Raw genomic sequence first — 19,681 nt, 5'->3', positions numbered from 1 at the left:
TTTATTTAAATTAATGTTATTCTAGTATTGATAATATTAATTTTATTAAGAGTATATCTTGGGTATCATTCCTTGGGAGGGATTCTATATTTGAGTCCTTTGTTCATCCATTTAAGGAGAGCTCAAGAACAAGAGAGTAGGAGAACTCTCTTGTGCCCTTAAGATCCGAAAATACCAATGTAAGATAAAGATTTCTTCTTTATATTGATTATAGTTTGCATGCATAAGATCACCAATTAATTTTATGATTAAATTAACATAAAACATATATGAATATGTTAGTATATAGATCTACTTTTCCTTCAGGATAATCGTGAAAAATGTATTAAAACTCGTTATTTGAGGCTGAAACCGAACAGGTTAATTCCTGAAATGATATCGGACGCGTGATTGAAAAACAGAGAGAAAAAGAAACATGGTCCGGTACGACCTTTCGAACAGCTCAAATTAAAGTGTATAATACATGGTTTTTCGGGATTCCGGGGTTCCGGAACATAATTCTCCGGAAATCACATAGAAAGTTCCTCGGGTCGGATAAAGCGGCCACGCAAAATCTGAGTACCAACGAAAGACATTTGGGGGTGCCGGTGTGCCACAAACCAGCATTCGTCGAACCTCGGATAATCGTGAAAAATGTATTAATGCTCGTTATTTGAGGCTGAAATCGAACAGGTTATTTCCTGAAATGAGCTCGGAAGCGTGATTGAAAAACAGGGAGAAAAAGAAACAGATTGAAGTGTATAATACACGGTTTTTCGGTATTCCGGAGTTCCAGAAAAAAATTTTCCGGAAATCACATAGAAAGTTTCTCGGGTTAGATAAAGCGGCCATGCAAAATCTGAGTACCAACGGAAGACATTTGGGGATTACGGTGTTCAGGAACAAAGTTCTCCGAAAATCACATAGAAAGTTCCTGGGGTCAGATAAAGCGGCCACGCAAAATCTGAGTACCAACGGAAGACATTTGGGGGTGCCGGTGTGCCAAAACCAGCATTCGTCGAACCTCGGATAATCGTGAAAAATATATTAATGCTCGTTATTTGAGGATGAAATCGAACAGGTTAATTCCTGAAATGAGCTCGGACGCGTGATTGAAAAAGAGGGAGAAAAAGAAACAGGGTCCGGTACGACCTTCCAAACGGCTCAAATTGAAGTGTATAATACATGGTTTTTCGGGATTCCGGGGTTCCAGAACAAAATTCTCCGGTAATCACATAGAAAGTTCATCGGGTCAGATAAAGCGGCCACGCAATATCTGAGTACCAACGGAAGAAATTTGGGGGTGCCGGTCAGCCACAAACCAGCATTCGTCGAACCTCGGATAATCATGAAAAATATATTAATGCTCGTTATTTGAGGCTGAAATCGAACAGGTTAATTCCTGAAATGAGCTCGGACGCGTGATTGAAAAACAGGGAGAAAAACAAACTGGGTCCGGTACGACTTTCCGAACGGCTCAAAATGAAGTGTATAATACACGGTTTTTCGGGATTCCGGGGTTCCGGAACAAAATTCTCCAGAAATCACATAGAAAGTTCCTCGGGTCAGATAAAGCGGCCACGCAAAATCTGAGTACCAACGGAAGACATTTGGGGGTGCCGGTGTGCCACAAACCAGCATTCGTCGAACCTCGGATAATCGTGAAAAATATATTAATGCTCGTTATTTGAGGCTGAAATCGAACGGGGTAATTCCTGAATGAGCTCGGACGCGTGATTGAAAAAAAGGGAGAAAAAGAAACAGGGTCCGGTACGACCTTCCGAACGGCTTTAATTGAAGTGTATAATACACGGTTTTTCGGGATTCCGGGATTCCGGAACAAAATTCTCCGGAAATCACATTGAAAGTTTCTCGAGTCAGATAAAGCGGCCACGCAAAATCTGAGTACCAATGGAAGACATTTGGGGATGCCGGTGTGCCACAAACCAGCATTCGTCGAAACTCGGATAATCGTGAAAAATGTATTAATTCTCGTTATTTGAGGCTGAAATCGAACAGGTTAATTCCTGAAAGGAGCTCGGATGCGTGATTGAAAAACAGGGAGAAAAAGAAACAGGGTCCGGTACGACTTTCCGAACGGCTCAAATTGAAGTGTAATACACGGTTTTTCGGGATTCCTGGGTTCCGGAACAAAATTCTCCGGAAATCACATAGAAAGTTTCTCGGGTCAGATAAAGCGGCCACGCAAAATCTGAGTACCAACGGAAGACATTTGGGGGTGTCGGTGTGCCACAAACCAGCATTCGTCGAACCCCGTATGATCGTGAAAAATGTATTAATGCTCGTTATTTGAGGCTGAAATCGAACAGGTTAATTCCTGAAATGAGCTCGGACGCGTGATTGAAAAACAAGGAGAAAAAGAAACAGGGTCCGGTACGACCTTCCGAACGCCTCAAATTGAAGTGTATTATATAATAAACGGTTTTTCGGGATTCCGGGGTTCCGGAACAAAATTCTCCGTAAATCACATAGAAAGTTCCTCGGGTCAGATAAACCGGCCACGTAAAATAAAAGTACCAACGGAAGACATTTGGGGGTGCCGGAGTGCCACAAACCAGCATTCGTCGAACCTCGGATAATCGTGAAAAATGTATTAATGCTCGTTATTTGAGGCTGAAATCGAACAGGTTAATTCCTGAAATGAGCTCGGACGCGTGATTGAAAAACAGGGAGAAAAAGAAACAGGGTCCGGTACGATCTTCCGAACGACTCAAATTGAAGTGTATATAATACACGGTTTTTCGGGATTGCGGGGTTCCGGAACATAATTCTCCGGAAATCACATAGAAAGTTCCTCGGGTTAGATTAAGTGGCCACGCAAAATCTGAGTACCAACGGAAGACATTTGGGGGTGCCGGAGTGCCACAAACCAGCATTCGTCGAACCTCGGATAATCGTGAAAAATGTATTAATGCTCGTTATTTGAGGCTGAAATCGAACAGGTTAATTCCTGAAATGAGCTCGGACGCGTGATTGAAAAACAGGGAGAAAAAGAAACAGGGTCCGGTACGACCTTCCTAACGGCTCAAATTGAAGTGTATAATACGAGGTTTTTGGGATTCCGGGGTTCCGGAACAAAATTCTCCGGAAATCACATATAAAGTTTCTCGAGTCAGATAAAGCGGCCACGCAAAATATGAGTACCAACGGAAGACATTTGGGGATGCCGGTGTGCCACAAACCAGCATTCGTCGAACCTCGGATAATCGTGAAAAATGTATTAAAGCTCGTTATTTGAGGCTGAAACCAAACAGTTTAATTCCTGAAATGAGATCGGACGCGTGATTGAAAATCAGAGAGAAAAAGAAACAAGGTCCGGTACGACCTTCCGAACGGCTCAAATTAAAGTGTATAATACATGGTTTTTCGGGATTCCGGAACAAAATTCTCCGGAAATCACATAGAAAGTTCCTCGGGTCAGATAAAGCGGCCACGCAAAATATGAGTACCAACGGAAGACATTTAGGGGTGCCGGTGTCCCACAAACGAGCATTCGTCGAACCTCGGATAATCGTGAAAAATGTATTGGTGCTCGTTATTTGAGGCTGAAATCGAACAGGTTAATTCCTGAAATGAGCTCAGACACGTGATTGAAAAACCGGGAGAAAAAAAAACAGGGTCCAGTACGACCTTCTGAACGGCTCAAATTGAAGTGTATAATACACGGTTTTTCGGGATTCCGGGGTTCCGGAACAAAATTCTCCGGAAATCACATAGAAAGTTCCTCGGGTCAGATAAAGCGGCCACGCAAAATCTGAGTACCAACGGAAGACATTTAGGGGTGCCGGTGTCCCACAAACCAGCATTAGTCGAACCTCGGATAATCGTGAAAAATGTATTAATGCTCGTTATTTGAGGCTGAAATGAGCTCGGACGCGTGATTGAAAAAGAGGGAGAAAAAGAAACAGGGTCCGGTACGACCTTCCGAACAGCTCAAATTGAAGAGTATAATACACGGTTTTTCGGGATTCCGAGGTTCCGGAACAAAATTCTCCGGAAATTAGGTATAAAGTTCCTCGGGTCAGATAAAGTGGCCACGCAAAACTGAGTACCAACGGAAGACATTTGGGGTGCTGGTGCCACAAACCAAAGATTCGTCGAACCTCGGATAATCGTGAAAAATGTATTAAAACTCGTTATTTGAGGCTGAAACCGAACAGGTTAATTCCTGAAATGAGATCGGACGCGTGATTGAAAAACAGAGAGAAAAAGAAATAGGGTCCGGTACGACCTTCCGAACGGCTCAAATTAAAGTGTATAATACACGGTTTTTCGGTATTCCGGAGTTCCGGAACAAAATTCTTCGGAAATCACATAGAAAGTTCCTCGGGTCGGATAAAGCGGCCACGCAAAATCCGAGTACCAACGAAAAACATTTGGGGGTGCCGGTTTGCCACAAACCAGCATTCGTCGAACCTCGGATAATCGTGAAAAATGTATTAATGCTCGTTATTTGAGGCTGAAATCGAACAGGTTATTTCCTGAAATGAGCTCGGACGCGTGATTGAAAAACAGGGAGAAAAAGAAACAGATTGAAGTGTATAATACACGGTTTTTCGGTATTCCGGAGCTCCGGAACAAAATTTTCCGGAAATCACATAGAAATTTCCTCGGGTCAGATAAAGCGGCCATGCAAAATCTGAGTACCAACGGAAGACATTTGGGGATTCCGGTGTTCCGGAACAAAATTCTCCGGAAATCAAATAGAAAGTTCCTCGGGTCAGATAAAGCGGCCACGCAAAATCTGAGTACCAACGGAAGGCATTTGGGGGTGCCGGTGTGCCACAAACCTGTATTCGTCGAACCCCGAATAATAGTGAAAAATGTATTAATGCTCGTTATTTGAGGCTGAAATCGTACAGGTTAATTCCTGAAATGAGCTCGGACGCGTGATTAAAAAACAGGGAGAAAAAAAACAGGGTCAGGTACGATCTTCCGAACGGCTCAAATTGAAATGTATATAATACACGGTTTTTCGGGATTGCGGGGTTCCGGAACATAATTCTCCGGAAATCACATAGAAAGTTCCTCGGGTTAGATAAAGTGGCCACGCAAAATCTGAGTACCAACGGAAGACATTTGGGAGTGCTTGGGTCACGCCAAACCAAAGATTCGTCGAACCTCGGATAATCGTGAAAAATGTATTAATGCTCGTTATTTGAGGCTGAAATCGAACAGGTTAATTCCTGAAATGAGCTCGGACGCGTGATTGAAAAATAGGGAGAAAAAGAAACAAGGTCTGGTACGTCCTTCCTAACGGCTCAAATTGAAGTGTATAATACACGATTTTTCGGGATTCCGGGGTTCCGGAACAAATATCTCCGGAAATCACATAAAAAGTTTCTCGGGTCAGATAAAGCTGCCACGCAAAATCTGAGTACCAACGGAAGACATTTGGGGGTGCCGGTGTTCCACAAACCAGCATTCGTCGAACCTCGGATAATCGTGAAAAATGTATTAATGCTCGTTATTTGAGGCTAGACCTGGCAAAAGTAACCCGACCCGAAAAAGCTGACCCGAGACCCAAAGTGACCCGAACTACATCACCCGAATATGACCCGAAAACCCGAATGGACTTGAAATCCCGAATGGACCCGACCCGACCCGAACATGACCCGAGCTTTCTTAACCCGTACTGGTCCGACCCGAAAATGACCCGGCAAAATATAACTCTAATTGAACCGAAAAGACTTGAAATGACTATTTCTCTATTATTCATTGACCCGAAAATGACCCGACCCGTTTGACCCGAACTAACCCGACCAACAAACCCGAAACAGACCCGAAACCAGAAATGACCCGTCCCGACCCGAGTTTACCCGAAATCAATGAGAAACTCGATCTGACCCGACCCGAACCCGACCCGTTGACCCGTTTTTAAACCCGAGGCGCACCTATTAATGGAAACTCGTGTATTTTGTTAATTTTAGACAACAATACTTTTTTTTAGAATTAAAAATGACTTAGAATATAAAGAAGTATTAAATAGTATGATTTCTAAATTCTACTTCATATTGTATGTTTCTAAGTTTATGTGGTTTTTTGTCAAAACAGGAATAATATATAAAACTTGCTCTCATAATTTCCTGGAAAAAAACCTACTCTCATAATTAATAGTAAATAAATAAGTACAAATAATTGAATGAAAAATCTTTAAAATTTCACAATTTATATTTTGAACCATCATAACAATAATTAATCATTTTAATTATGTCTTTTCCTCTTCCAATTTTAGTTTTCTACAACTCCCACATTTTGATTGTTTTTCTATAAAATTTACTGTACTTTTTAAGTGGTTTATACTTTTTTATCCATTATAAGATGATCGTTGATCTCAAAATGGAGATCTTTTAATATTTCTTTAAATTTGTTATTAAGCGTATATTGTTGTGTAATTTTACTATTATGCTTTCCCGATCAAACTATGAACTAAGACTCTAACATATATTTTTTTTTTCATTTCATATGAACTATTATCAAGGCATGTACTAAAAGAAAGCATACTAAAAGGAAGCGAAAGTAAAACTCCAGATAAATATTAAATAGTATGGTTTCTAAATTCTAATCCGTATATTTTTAAGTTTATGTTTTTTTTTTTTCAAATCAGAATTGATTATTTTATAGTCTTTAATACTATTTTTATTTTTATATAGGATCGTGGACATAAGTATAACAAGAGATGGATCAAATTCTTGAAATAATAATAAGGAACTTAAAAAAAATTATGAACCTTTTGGAATTCGAATTTAGGGAATATGGTTTTTTAGATTATTGAGCAATTGAAATGAAAATTTAATTCGTAATACATGGAGTAGATACCAACCATACCGTTGAATCATATCTAATATTTTTCTCTCGATATAATAAATGTTTTTCGGATGTAAATAATATTTGAAGTATGCACGTGGTGATAAGATTTCAAAGATATTTCTATGGGAAAGTTGATGGAAAGGTCTGAAAATAATTTGGAGATGAGTATACTGAGGTATTGAGTTTACAACCTAATAAGGCGTCATTGAAGATTTTTCCAAACGGAATTTATTATATACGGATGGTTTCAACTTTTAATATTTAAAAAACTCACTTTGTTATATTGCAGAGTAAAACACACGTATATTTTATATATAATGAGTCGTCTTTGTCATTGCTCAATTCTCAAGTTTCTCAAAATTAGTAGCTACCACATTGTAACTTGCAGGATTTGATTTAAAAAAATAAACCAAAGTTGTTAAAGAAATAAGGTATTAACTAACTAATTTCTATGTATTTCAAGACTGTATATTTTTAAATGGATTAACAACTAATTGCTCGAACAAATATTAACAATACGATAAAAATATCAAAACTAAAACAGATAAACCCGTGAATTTCACGGGTGACAAATCTAGTTAATTAATTAAAAGCCCTTTGAAGCCTTTGAACTTTGAAGGGATTGGATAATGCAGTGAGCTAAGAGAGAGGGAGAGAGAGAGAGGGGTAGAAATGGAAGGAGTGAAGGTATGGTTATGGAGGCATTCCTACTCATCGTGTCTACAATGGAAGCACCTTTACCTGTTCCAATCCAACAAATTGAAACCCCGACGCAGCTTGACAGTCGCATGTTCTTCTTCTTCTGATGTGAAGCAATTAGACCGCCGCCGTCGACAGTCATCTACCTCGACATCCGACAGAGAGGCCGTTCGGTTTATCCGTATTGAGAAGGTAGAAGAATTAAGAAGTCAGGGTATCGAGCCTTATGCCTACAAATGGGATAGGACTCACACTCCCACGGAGCTCCAGTCTCTTTACCAAGAGTTGCTGCCCGGCCACGAGTCTCCCGAACACGTCTCCGTATCCGTCTCCGGTCGTATCCTCGCTCGCCGTGCTTTTGGAAAACTAGCATTTATGACCCTCCGAGATCACTCCGGCACTATCCAGCTTTACTTTGAAAAGGATTTCCTCCAATCTCCTTCCTTTGATCTCCTTAAATCACTCGTTGACGTTGGTGATTTCCTTGGCGCTTCCGGTTCTTTGAAAAGGACCGATAAAGGCGAGCTCTCCGTTCGAGTCTCTTCTTTTGCCATCCTCACTAAATCCCTACGTCCCCTCCCTGATAAATACAATGGCCTCACTGACCTTGATAAGCGCTACCGCCAACGCTATGTCGACATGATTGCTAACCCTCAAGTTGCCGCCGTTTTTCGCAATCGAGCTCAAGTACGTCTTTATTTATTTATTTATTTATTTAATACAGTCAATTCAATTGTCTTTGATTTTATTATTTTGATAGATTATGTCGATAATTCGAAAGACAGTGGAATCCTATGACTTTGTTGAAGTTGAAACTCCCGTTAAGCGAGTTTCTACTTGTTCATTACTCTCTATATACTTGTGCCCTTAGTGCTAACATTGTCTTCAACTAGAGGTAAACGCAACCGGTGCCAGCTTTTGTAAATCAGATTACATTCCGCATACCTCTACTTGTTAGTTAACTACTTTTATCCATTAGGGAGAAGTGGGCGGAGCAGAAGCAAGGCCGTTTGTTACATATCATAACTCGTTAGGACGGGATCTCTATTTGAGAATAGCTACCGAGCTCCACTTGAAGAGGATGCTGGTGAGTCTTCTCCTGTCCTTTACAAAATTTCAGCAAAATCACCTATCACTGTGTAGGGATTCCGGGGTTCCGAAACAAAATTCTCCGAAAATCACGTAGAAAGTTTCTCGGGTCAGATAAAGCGGCCACGCAAAATCTGAGTACAAACGGAAGACATTTAGGGGTGCCGGTGTGCCACAAACCAGCATTCGTCGAACCTCGGATAGTCGTGAAAAATGTATTAATGCTCGTTATTTGAGGCTGAAATCGAACAGGTTAATTCCTGAAATGAGCTCGGATGCGTGATTGAAAAACAAGGAGAAAAGAAACAGGGTCCGGTACGACCTTCCGAACGGCTCAAATTGAAGTGTAATACACGGTTTTTGGGATTAGGGTTCCGAACAAAATTCTCCGAAATCACATGGAAAGTTCCTCGGAGTCGAGATAAAGCGGCCACGCAAAATCTGAGTACCAACGGAAGACATTTGGGGGTGCTTGGTCTGCCCAAACCAAAGATTCGTCGAACCTCGGATAATCGTGAAAAATGTGTTAAAGCTCGTTATTTGAGGCTGAAATCGAACAGTTGATTCCTGAAATGAGCTCGGACGCGTGATTGAAAAACAGGAGAAAAAGAAACAAATGGTCCTGTAGGATCTTCCGAACGGCTCAAATTGAAGTGTATTATATAATACACGGTTTTTGGGATTCCGGTTCCGGAACAAAATTCTCCGGAAATCACATAGAAAGTTTCTCGGGTCGGATAAAGCGGCCACGCAAAATGAGTACCAACGGAAGACATTTGGGGTGCGGTGTGCAAAACCGACATTCGTCGAACCGAATAATCGTGAAAAATGTATTAATGCTCGTTATTTGAGGTGAAATCGAACGGGTTAATTCTGAAATGAGCTCGGATGCGTGATTGAAAAACAAGGAGAAAAAGAAACAGGGTCCGGTACGACCTTCCGAACGGCTCAATTGAAGTGTAATACACGGTTTTTCGGGATTCCGGGGTTACGGAACAAAATTCTCCGGAAATCACATGGAAAGTTTCTCGGGTCAGATAAAGCGGCCACGCAAAATCTGAGTAACAACAGAAGACATTTGGGGGTGCCGGTGTGCCACAAACCAGTATTCGTCGAACCTCGGATAATCGTGAAAAATGTATTAATGCTCGTTACTTGAGGCTGAAATCGAACAGGTTAATTCCTAAAATGAGCTCGGACGCGTGATTGAAAAACAGGGAGAAAAAGAAACAGGGTCCGGTACGACCTTCCGAACGGCTCAAATTGAAGTGTATAATACACGGTTTTTCGGGATTCCGGGGTTCCGAAACAAAATTCTCCGCAAATCACGTAGAAAGTTTCTCAGGTCAGATAAAGTGGCCACGCAAAATCTGAGTACAAACGAAAGACATTTAGGGGTGCCGGTGTGCCACAAAACAGCATTCGTCGAACCTCGGATAAACGTGAAAAATGTATTAATGCTCGTTATTTGAGGCTGAAATCGAACAAGTTAATTCCTGAAATGAGCTCGGACGCGTGATTGAAAAATAGGGAGAAAAAGAAACAAGGTCTGGTACGTCCTTCCTAACGGCTCAAATTGAAGTGTATAATACACGATTTTTCGGGATTCCGGAACAAATATCTCCGGAAATCACATAAAAAGTTTCTCGGGTCAGATAAAGCGGCCACGCAAAATCTGAGTACCAACGGAAGACATTTATGGGTGCCGGTGTCCCACAAACCAGCATTCGTCGAACCTCGGATAATCGTGAAAAATGTATTAATGCTCGTTATTTGAGGCTAGACCTGGCAAAAGTAACCCGACCCGAAAAAGCTGACCCGAGACCCAAAGTGACCCGAACTACATCACCCGAATATGACCCGAAAACCCGAATGGACTTGAAAACCCGAATGGACCCGACCCGACCCGAACATGACCCGAGCTTTCTTAACCTCTTCGTCCGACCAAAAATGACCCTAAAAATATAACTCTAATTGAACCGAAAAGACTTGAAATGGCTATTTCTCTATTATTTATTGACCCAAAAATGACCCGACCCGTTTGACCCGAACTAACCCGACCAACAAACCCGAAACAGACCCGAAACCCGAAATGACCCATCCCGACCCGAGTTTACCCGAAATCAATGAGAAACTCGATCTGACCCGACCCGAACCCGACCTGTTGACCCGTTTTCAAACCCGAGGCGCACCTATTAATGGAAACTCGTGTATTTTGTTAATTTTAGACAACATTACTTTTTTTTAGAATTAAAAATGACTTAGAATATAAAGAAGTATTAAATAGTATGATTTCTAAATTCTACTTCATATTGTATGTTTCTAAGTTTATGTGTTTTTTTGTCAAAACATGAATAATATATAAAACTTGCTCTCATAATTTCCTGGAAAAAAACCTACTCTCATATTTAATAGTAAATAAATAAGTACAAATAATTGAATGAAAAATCTTTAAAATTTCACAATTTATATTTTGAACCATCATGACAATAATTAATCATTTTAATTATGTCATTTCCTCTTCCAATTTTAGTTTTCTATAACTCCCACATTTTGATTGTTTTTCTATAAAATTTACTGTACTTTTTAAGTGGTTTATACTTTTTTATCCATTATAAGATGATCGTTGATCTCAAAATGGAGATCTTTTAATATTTCTTTAATTTTGTTATTAAGCGTATATTGTTGTGTAATTTTACTATTATGCTTTCCCGATCAAACTATGAACTAAGACTCTAACATATATATTTTTTTTTTCATTTCATATGAACTATTATCAAGGCATGTACTAAAAGAAAGCATACTAAAAGGAAGCGAAAGTAAAACTCCAGATAAATATTAAATAGTATGGTTTCTAAATTCTAATCCGTATATTTTTAAGTTTATGTTTTTTTTTTCAAAATCAGAATTGATTATTTTATAGTCTTTAATACTATTTTTATTTTTATATAGGATCGTGGACATAAGTATAACAAGAGATGGATCAAATTCTTGAAATAATAATAAGGAACTTAAAAAAAAATTATGAACCTTTTGGAATTCGAATTTAGGGAATATGGTTTTTTAGATTATTGAGCAATTGAAATGAAAATTTAATTCGTAATACATGGAGTAGATACCAACCATACCGTTGAATCATATCTAATATTTTTCTCTCGATATAATAAATGTTTTTCGGATGTAAATAATATTTGAAGCATGCACGTGGTGATAAGATTTCAAAGATATTTTTATGGGAAAGTTGATGGAAAGGTCTGAAAATAATTTGGAGATGAGTATACTGAGGTATTGAGTTTACAACCTAATAAGGCGTCATTGAAGATTTTTCCAAACGGAATTTATTATATACGGATGCTTTCAACTTTTAATATTTAAAAAACTCACTTTGTTATATTGCAGAGTAAAACACACGTATATTGTATATATAATGAGTCGTCTTTGTCATTGCTCCATTCTCAAGTTTCTCAAAATTAGTAGCTACCACATTGTAACTTGCAGGATTTGATTTAAAAAAATAAACCAAAGTTGTTAAAGAAATAAGGTATTAACTAACTAATTTCTATGTATTTCAAGACTGTATATTTTTAAATGGATTAACAACTAATTGCTCGAACAAAAATTAACAATACGATAAAAATATCAAAACTAAAACAGATAAACCCGTGAATGATTCACGGGTGACAAATCTAGTTAATTAATTAAAAGCCCTTTGAAGCCTTTGAAGTTTGAAGGGATTGGATAATGCAGTGAGCTAAGAGAGAGGGAGAGAGAGAGAGAGAGAGAGAGAGGGGTAGAAATGGAAGGAGTGAAGGTATGGTTATGGAGGCATTCCTACTCGTCGTGTCTGCAATGGAAGCACCTTGACCTGTTCCAATCCAACAAATTGAAACCCCGACGCAGCAGCTTCACAGTCGCATGTTCTTCTTCTTCTTCTGATGTGAAGCAATTAGACCGCCGCCGTCGACAGTCATCTACCTCGACATCCACATCCGACAGAGAGGCCGTTCGGTCTATCCGTATTGAGAAGGTAGAAGAATTAAGAAGTCAGGGTATCGAGCCTTATGCCTACAAATGGGATAGGACTCACACTGCCACGGAGCTCCAGTCTCTTTACCAAGAGTTGCTGCCCGGCCACGAGTCTCCCGAACACGTCTCCGTCTCCGTCTCCGGTCGTATCCTCGCTCGCCGTGCTTTTGGAAAACTAGCATTTATGACCCTCCGAGATCACTCCGGCACTATCCAGCTTTACTTTGAAAAGGATTTCCTCCAATCTCCTTCCTTTGATCTCCTTAAATCACTCGTTGACGTTGGTGATTTCCTTGGCGCTTCCGGTTCTTTGAAAAGGACCGATAAAGGCGAGCTCTCCGTTCGAGTCTCTTCTTTTGCCATCCTCACTAAATCCCTACTTCCCCTCCCTGATAAATACCATGGCCTCACTGACCTTGATAAGCGCTACCGCCAACGCTATGTCGACATGATTGCTAACCCTCAAGTTGCCGCCGTTTTTCGCAATCGAGCTAAAGTACGTCTTTTTTTTTTTTATTTAATATAGTCAATTCAATTCTGTGCTGATTTTATTCTGTTTCAGTAGATTATGTCAGTAATACGAAAGACAGTGGAATCCTATGACTTTGTCGAAGTCGAAACTCCCGTTCTGCAGGTTTCTACTTGTTCATTACTCTCTATATACTTGTGCCATTAGTGCTACCCCTGCATACTAACATTGTCTTCAACTAGAGGTTAACGCAACCGGTGCCAGCTTTTGTATGTAAATCAGATTACATTTCGCATAATCTACTTGTTAGTTAACTACTTTTATCCATTAGGGAGAAGTGGGCGGAGCAGAAGCAAGGCCGTTTGTTACATATCATAACTCGTTAGGACGGGATCTCTATTTGAGAATAGCTACCGAGCTCCACTTGAAGAGGATGCTGGTGAGTCTTCTCCTGTCCTTTACAAAATTTCAGCAAAATCACCTATCACTGTGTAAACTGTCTGTCTTTAACACTTCTGCTGGATATGGGATTTACAAAATAAGAGAGACAAGGGAGAGAGAGGAAATCTATTTCCATTGTTGAGATATATCCGTTCTCCTTCCCTCTAATAAATCAAATCCATCTAGAATTTGAAATGTCAACAAAAGATTTCTAAGACTGAAATAGTTCATTCTAGTATGTGTCCTTGTTTTCTACAACTCCTCTCATAAAGGTGTCTTAATTGTTGTCTTTATTTTTCTTTCTTCACTGAGAATGTGGCTGGTGTAACCTCTGAATTTGCTAAAATAGGTTGGGGGATTTGAAAAGGTTTATGAAATCGGACGAATATTCAGAAATGAAGGCATTTCAACTCGGCACAATCCCGAGTTTACCACCATAGAGGTGATAAACTGTCTCAATGCCATTAACATCTTCTTTCCTTGACTTTCACTTCCCTATCAGTTCCTGGTCTCCCTCTCCTGATATTCATTTATTCATTCTGCTTTGTAGATGTACGAAGCATATTCTGATTATGAGAGCATGATGACCATGGCGGAAGAAATTGTCACTCAGTGTGCTCTTTCAGTTCAAGGAAAACTTACAATAGATTATCTGGTAACTTACTTCCATTTAGAAATCCGATGAATATTTGTTGATGCGTATGTACAAATGCGTCATTTATGTGGGGTTTGCATATAAAGCCACCCCATCTGAAATATTTATGCCTTTTCCTTACCTTTTCCCAACGTCCAAAATTAACTGTAAACTTTCTAGCTGTTCTGGCCTCTGACTTTTCCCCTACCGATGATTACATGCTCAATGTCTTGTTTAGAAGTGAGACATTCATTATGGTGTGTGGCATGACTTGTTTGTCATCTCTTTTTCTTTCCTCTTAGTATATTTTTTCTTGTTTAAAATAATTAAGGAATTAATACATCTTGACCACTCCAAAATAGTTTAGTGAAATTAAGCGCCCATGCTAATTCATGAATAAGTTTGCCGTCTTACTTTTGACATCTGAGGCTTAGCTGAAAATATACCAAAATGCTGACAGTTTGCTATCAAGGTTACTGATGTGAGAAGCAGACTGATCCACAATGTTATTCTGGAATCAGTGTTGTCTGCACTCAGTTTGATTTTGAGTGACAAGATTGTTTTCAAGTAATTAGTCTTAGAGGTATAAAACCATCCCGAATAGATAGTCCCCATCTTTGTTAGTCAATTCCAAATTCCAATGGAATAAAAAACTCGTTATTATTTGGTTTTGGACTATGATGAAATAAAGCAAAATGACTCACTAAACCGGTTGTGCTTCTTTTTATTGTGAAGTAAAAGTCATTCAATGAAGCTCTTGACGCGTTTCCCATCTTGGGTCATTCGGAAACAGCCTCTGTGTTGCTAGCACAAGGGTAAGGTTGTGTCCATCCAACCCCTCCTTATCCCGCACTTGAGGCACTGTTGTTGTTGTTGTTGTTGTTGACTTTGTTGGTCAATTCATGTTACCTTTTACCATTATTTTCTGCAAAGATATGTTGAGATCAAAGGCCTAGGAATGAGGACAATATATTTCTGATGGAGGAGGCATTTGTCTTGAAATTAAAGCCATCATTTTCTCCCAGGGAACAGATATATCCTTACAAAGGCCTTGGAAAAGAGAGACTATGCATAATCTTGTAAAAGAAGCCTCAGGAATCAATTTCAGTGAGTTTGGAGATAATGTCAAAGCTGCAAAGGAAGTTACTTTGACAAAACTGGGAAACATTTTTGGGGATAAGGAGATATCTGCCGTTAGTAATTGCTCGTCAGTTGGGCATGTACTTAATGAGGTAGGCCTCATAACTTTACTCTAGATATGCATCATTGTTATGTATTTGTAGCACATAACACCAAAATACCAATCTTATTTGGAATAGTCTTGAATGCTCTGTTAATAATCTCTTACGAGCTGACTGTTTCTTTGTTTAAGGTCTTTCTATATCGTTGACTTGAATTAACTAGCACTGATATGCGCTGAAGCTTTTTAATATGATTTATACAGGTATTTGAAATAGTGGTTGAGCCAACACTTATCCAACCTACATTTGTTTTGGATTACCCCATTGAGATATCTCCTCTAGCGAAACCTCACAGAAGGTAACAAAATTGTGAACTTGTCTCGTTTATTTGAAAATGACGAGGATATATCAAGTTTCATATGAAATTTGAATGCCTAATTTTTATCTAGTTTTTTTCATTCTATGAACCCCAGTTTACCTCGTTTATTCCCTGCTGATGGTCCCAGACTCCAGAGTAGCTTTTGTTTATTTACTCCCTCCTTTCCACTTTTACTGTCCCTTTCCCCTTAAAATTTATTCCAAATTAATTGTCTACTTCGTAAATTAGTATGGTTAATGAATGAACTAGCAACATTACCCCTAATTTATTAATAACTACCAATCTTTCCATCAACATGACATTGTCCCCATTATCTTTAATTCAAGGGGTAGGGTTGTTATTTTACCACTTCCTTAAATCTTTCCCAAAATAGAAATGGGGACAATAATAGTGGATGGAGGGAGTATCTGACATATGATGATTTAGAAACTCTTTGATATTATTTGCTACAAATATCTGACATAATGAACTAGAAACTCTTTGCAAGTTAACTCAAACAACTGGCATGCTAAGGAGGGGCCGAATACGAAGCCCCGTCATCAAATTCTCAAATCACGTAGAAGACACCTGCTGAAAATTTTCTCGGTTGTGTGCTCATTAAGAATTTGTTAGAATAGGTGATATAGTGATGGACCACTTGAACTTATGCTCCTTTTTTCCTGAAAAGATTACTCCGTATAATTTAACCTTAGGCAAATAAAGTGAATATTTCATTCCATGGTTTATGTTGCAATGTTTATCTTAACTAAAGTTTCATCCGTTCAGCTTGTGTTGCCATTTGTCGTTGGTCTTTGGGTAATTTGTCGTTTGCTTGGTACTACTATTGCAGCTCTTCGGGTTTGACTGAGAGGTTTGAACTGTTCATATGTGGCCGGGAACTAGCAAACGCGTTCTCTGAGTTAACCGATCCTATGGATCAGGTAATTCTTGGACCAACTACCTTCCTCTACAACATACTCCGTTAATTACCAATCTTTATGTTATTTTTGACTCATGCTTCAACGTGGACTTTGTAATCACTTCCCTTACCCAAAAAAATTGTGGACTTTGGATTCTTACATTTAAAAAAGTAGAGACTGACACTCGAAATCCTCTGGCCTGACTTCTTATTTCAAATATCCGCCTGTTTTGCATCAGATACCTTGAATCTCTCACTCTTTTCCCTTCATTTGCGCTATCAACTAATTAGATGATTTGAAAAGTTATTTGTTCCGTCTCCAGAGGTCACGTCTGGAAGAGCAAGTAAGGCAGCATAACCAGAAGAAGCAAACTACGCCTGATCTTAAGGACGATGAAAGTGAAAATGATATGTATGAGGTGACTCTTGATGAGGACTTTCTGACCGCATTGGAGTACGGGATGCCTCCGGCTTCTGGAATGGTTTGTTGACTTGCAATAATCACAGTTCTAGCTTTCTTAATCAGTATTTTTAAAACCGTATGTCGTTATGGGTTTGATATTTGTGGTTGTTGATATAACAACATTACCCTAAAGAGCCCCGCAATTTACGGGCTAAAAGAAGGTTGGATATAAGTCACCTTACCCCTGTGATAATTCAGAGAGACTAATTCCAGATGACGCAAACTGAAAAATTCACTAAAGTATTGCATCCAATGACGCTACTCCACAATAAAAGCCAAGATTAGTTTGCCATTTTGCGCCAAAGAATAATGAGTCTTTGGCTCCTTTTGGAAATGAAAATTTGCATTGGTTGATATTTTCTTTTTCATAAATTTATGGACTGAGGGAAACACAATCGGTATTATTTTTTTGCGCGAATTCTTCTTGAGTGCGGGGTTAGGAGTTTCAGTTTCTGAAAACATACTCCCTCTATAATGAAGTGTTCTTGTATTCTCTTTCAGGACGTAATATCCTCAGCAAATTTTTTCTATCAATTTTACCCGAATATCCTCACAAGTATTTTATTTACAGAAGATGCCAGTACTAACCTACTAACCCATAAATTAAGCCCCATAATATGATTAACCTACCTTGTAAACCTTGCCCTTATTTCTCCACCTACCAGCCACATGACCCTATCCTTCCCCCTTTCCCCGTCCTCCCTTACCACCAGCGACACCACCTCTCCCTCTCCCTTCTCTGGCCATCTAACCTTCATCACCGTCAATTTGCCCACCCTCAGCCTCCCTTACTACCAACCTCCTTCACTGCCAACCTGACCCACCACTGGTCATCTCCAACTCTGGCCTACACCACCACCTACCTCCCCTAATACGGCCCCCTTCAATCTCCTATCCTACCTCCTATGATAGTATGATTCTTGACCTCTCCTTTCTGATCTCTCGCTCCGACTTCTCAGCGTCAATCGTCCCGAGCTCAGACCTCCCCAGTTCCATCTTCCGTACCCGCGACCTAGATCTTCTCCACGAGGTTACGCCCTTTCCCTCTGCGATGTACCACCACCAGCCTTCCTTAACGATGCATGGTTGTGGTCAAAGTGTCAAACAAGTGATTGTGGAGTTGGGGGAATGGAGGTTAGGTTAGGCTGCAGTTGGAGTGTACGGTGGGACTGCTGTTTGGGTTTGGAGAAATATGGTCATTGAATACTCTTTTCTTAATCGATGTACCAAAAAGAAAATGGAAGAACACTCCTCAGAGGGAGTAATATTTAAAGAGGAAACCAAATGAAGCAGTTTTTTCATACTTGAATGTGAATGGCGTATTCAAGACCAAATTAGTTTGTGGTCGCCAGGGTAACGGTTGTAAAGTATTTTGCTGTGCGCCTAAGCAGGTCTGGTTTCACTCACATAGGAAATAAAAAGGAAAAAAACAGTAGAGTAGAGAAGTAGATCACAGATTCACAGTATAGTGATCTATATATGTTTCGAGAGGCAAACTGTAGTAAAGTGTGCTATTATGTTTATGTGGATGTCGGTTACTCCAAATGAATGTTAAAGCTATGGTCTATCTTCTTTAAATATAGTTCGGATAAACTAATCACCAGAAGTTTGTTCTCACAGGGGCTGGGAATTGACAGACTAGTAATGCTATTGACAAACTCTGCAAGTATCCGGGATGTTATTGCCTTCCCTGTTTTGAAGGTTCAGCAATAAGACTAAGGCAGCAACTGTGTTTATCAGTTTTCAGAGATACACCCTGAATTCTCAAGAGTGTGTGTAAATGCTGCTATCAGTAAGCTCACATTGACTCACACGAGTATATGACGGTACTATTCAAGTACAGAGTGTGTGCATTGTTTGAGCATTAATATTGTGATGAGTGAATCATTTAAACAAAAATGTCGGACAGAGAATAGAAGAAGACAAACGCAGGGCTTTGAAAGGAGAAAAGAACAAGGTGATGATTGATGGAGCTCTCATGTTTTTTTTGTTTTTTTTTTTTTGCTGCTTTTGATAAAGTAAGAAAACTAGATTGTCAGATTGATCCTCAAAGGTAGGATCAACCTCGTTGTTGAGGAGACTAAGAGACATTTAGTAGCATTAATGATATTCTCTTTGATGAATGATGAACGATGAATGATTCATCAAATCTTTTCAGGAGGGTCTTGGACTCTTGGGAGTCAGTAGAGGTTTGCCAGATCTGGATCTGTCCGGATTCTCTGTGCATACATAATGGTAGTAGTGCTAAGCATTTGGGGAAACGCAAGGAAGGTATTAGTGGTAGACAATGTAAACATATCCTTGCTTCAGAGCATCTTCAGGGGCAGATTAGCCAACTTGTATCTACCAAAAGTGATAAAAATAGTACAGCAAGCCACATTGTAATCCTTCCCATGCTTCATCAGGTGTGGGCATTGATCCCTATTCGGCTATTCCCTACCAACCCGAACTTCTCCTGTGATTCCTATTCACAGAAAAAATATTCGGACTTATATTTATATCATTGTGTGTTCGAGTGTGAGAAATGGTCATGATATCTATTCACAGAACAAATATTCATCTTATCGTGATTAAGACCCAAAATAAAACCTT

General features: G+C 39.5%; 2 protein-coding genes across 3 annotated transcripts; both read left to right on the top strand.

Moving 5' to 3' along the window:
• Positions 1-7,482: 7,482 nt before the first annotated feature.
• On the top strand, positions 7,483-8,380 carry LOC141638663 (lysine--tRNA ligase, chloroplastic/mitochondrial-like). Its single transcript, XM_074448006.1, has 2 exons — positions 7,483-8,196; positions 8,270-8,380. The coding sequence occupies exons 1-2, from the start codon at positions 7,483-7,485 to the stop codon at positions 8,378-8,380; spliced, it is 825 nt and encodes a 274-aa protein (XP_074304107.1).
• Positions 8,381-12,320: 3,940 nt separating this feature from the next.
• Positions 12,321-19,246, top strand: LOC141638664 (lysine--tRNA ligase, chloroplastic/mitochondrial-like). 2 transcript variants are annotated; one of them, XM_074448007.1, is made up of 10 exons: positions 12,321-13,120; positions 13,190-13,258; positions 13,425-13,532; positions 13,884-13,976; positions 14,085-14,189; positions 15,194-15,400; positions 15,613-15,707; positions 16,558-16,648; positions 16,950-17,108; positions 18,710-19,246. In XM_074448007.1, the coding sequence occupies exons 1-10, from the start codon at positions 12,395-12,397 to the stop codon at positions 18,800-18,802; spliced, it is 1,746 nt and encodes a 581-aa protein (XP_074304108.1). In that variant the 5' UTR covers positions 12,321-12,394; the 3' UTR covers positions 18,803-19,246. The 2 variants fall into 2 exon arrangements, with proteins under 2 accessions (XP_074304108.1, XP_074304109.1); XM_074448008.1 differs by lacking the exon at positions 13,190-13,258.
• The last annotated feature ends 435 nt before the right edge of the window (positions 19,247-19,681 follow it).

This window comes from Silene latifolia, unplaced genomic scaffold (genome assembly GCF_048544455.1).
Source record: "Silene latifolia isolate original U9 population unplaced genomic scaffold, ASM4854445v1 scaffold_212, whole genome shotgun sequence".
NCBI classification, from domain to species: Eukaryota; Viridiplantae; Streptophyta; class Magnoliopsida; order Caryophyllales; family Caryophyllaceae; genus Silene; species Silene latifolia.
The sequence above is the reverse complement of the archived record's forward strand: the minus strand, read 5'-3'. Positions and strand labels throughout refer to the sequence as shown.

What these genes read in the sequence shown, in the direction of transcription:
- LOC141638663 (XM_074448006.1), top strand. Translation starts at nt 7,483, where the DNA reads ATGGAAGGAGTGAAGGTATGGTTATGGAGGCATTCCTACTCATCGTGT. An exon ending in TTTTTCGCAATCGAGCTCAA is followed by an intron (nt 8,197 to 8,269) that starts GTACGTCTTTAT and finishes TTATTTTGATAG; the next exon opens with ATTATGTCGATAATTCGAAA.
- LOC141638664 (XM_074448007.1), top strand. Translation starts at nt 12,395, where the DNA reads ATGGAAGGAGTGAAGGTATGGTTATGGAGGCATTCCTACTCGTCGTGT. An exon ending in TCCACTTGAAGAGGATGCTG is followed by an intron (nt 13,533 to 13,883) that starts GTGAGTCTTCTC and finishes TTGCTAAAATAG; the next exon opens with GTTGGGGGATTTGAAAAGGT. An exon ending in TGCCTCCGGCTTCTGGAATG is followed by an intron (nt 17,109 to 18,709) that starts GTTTGTTGACTT and finishes TTGTTCTCACAG; the next exon opens with GGGCTGGGAATTGACAGACT.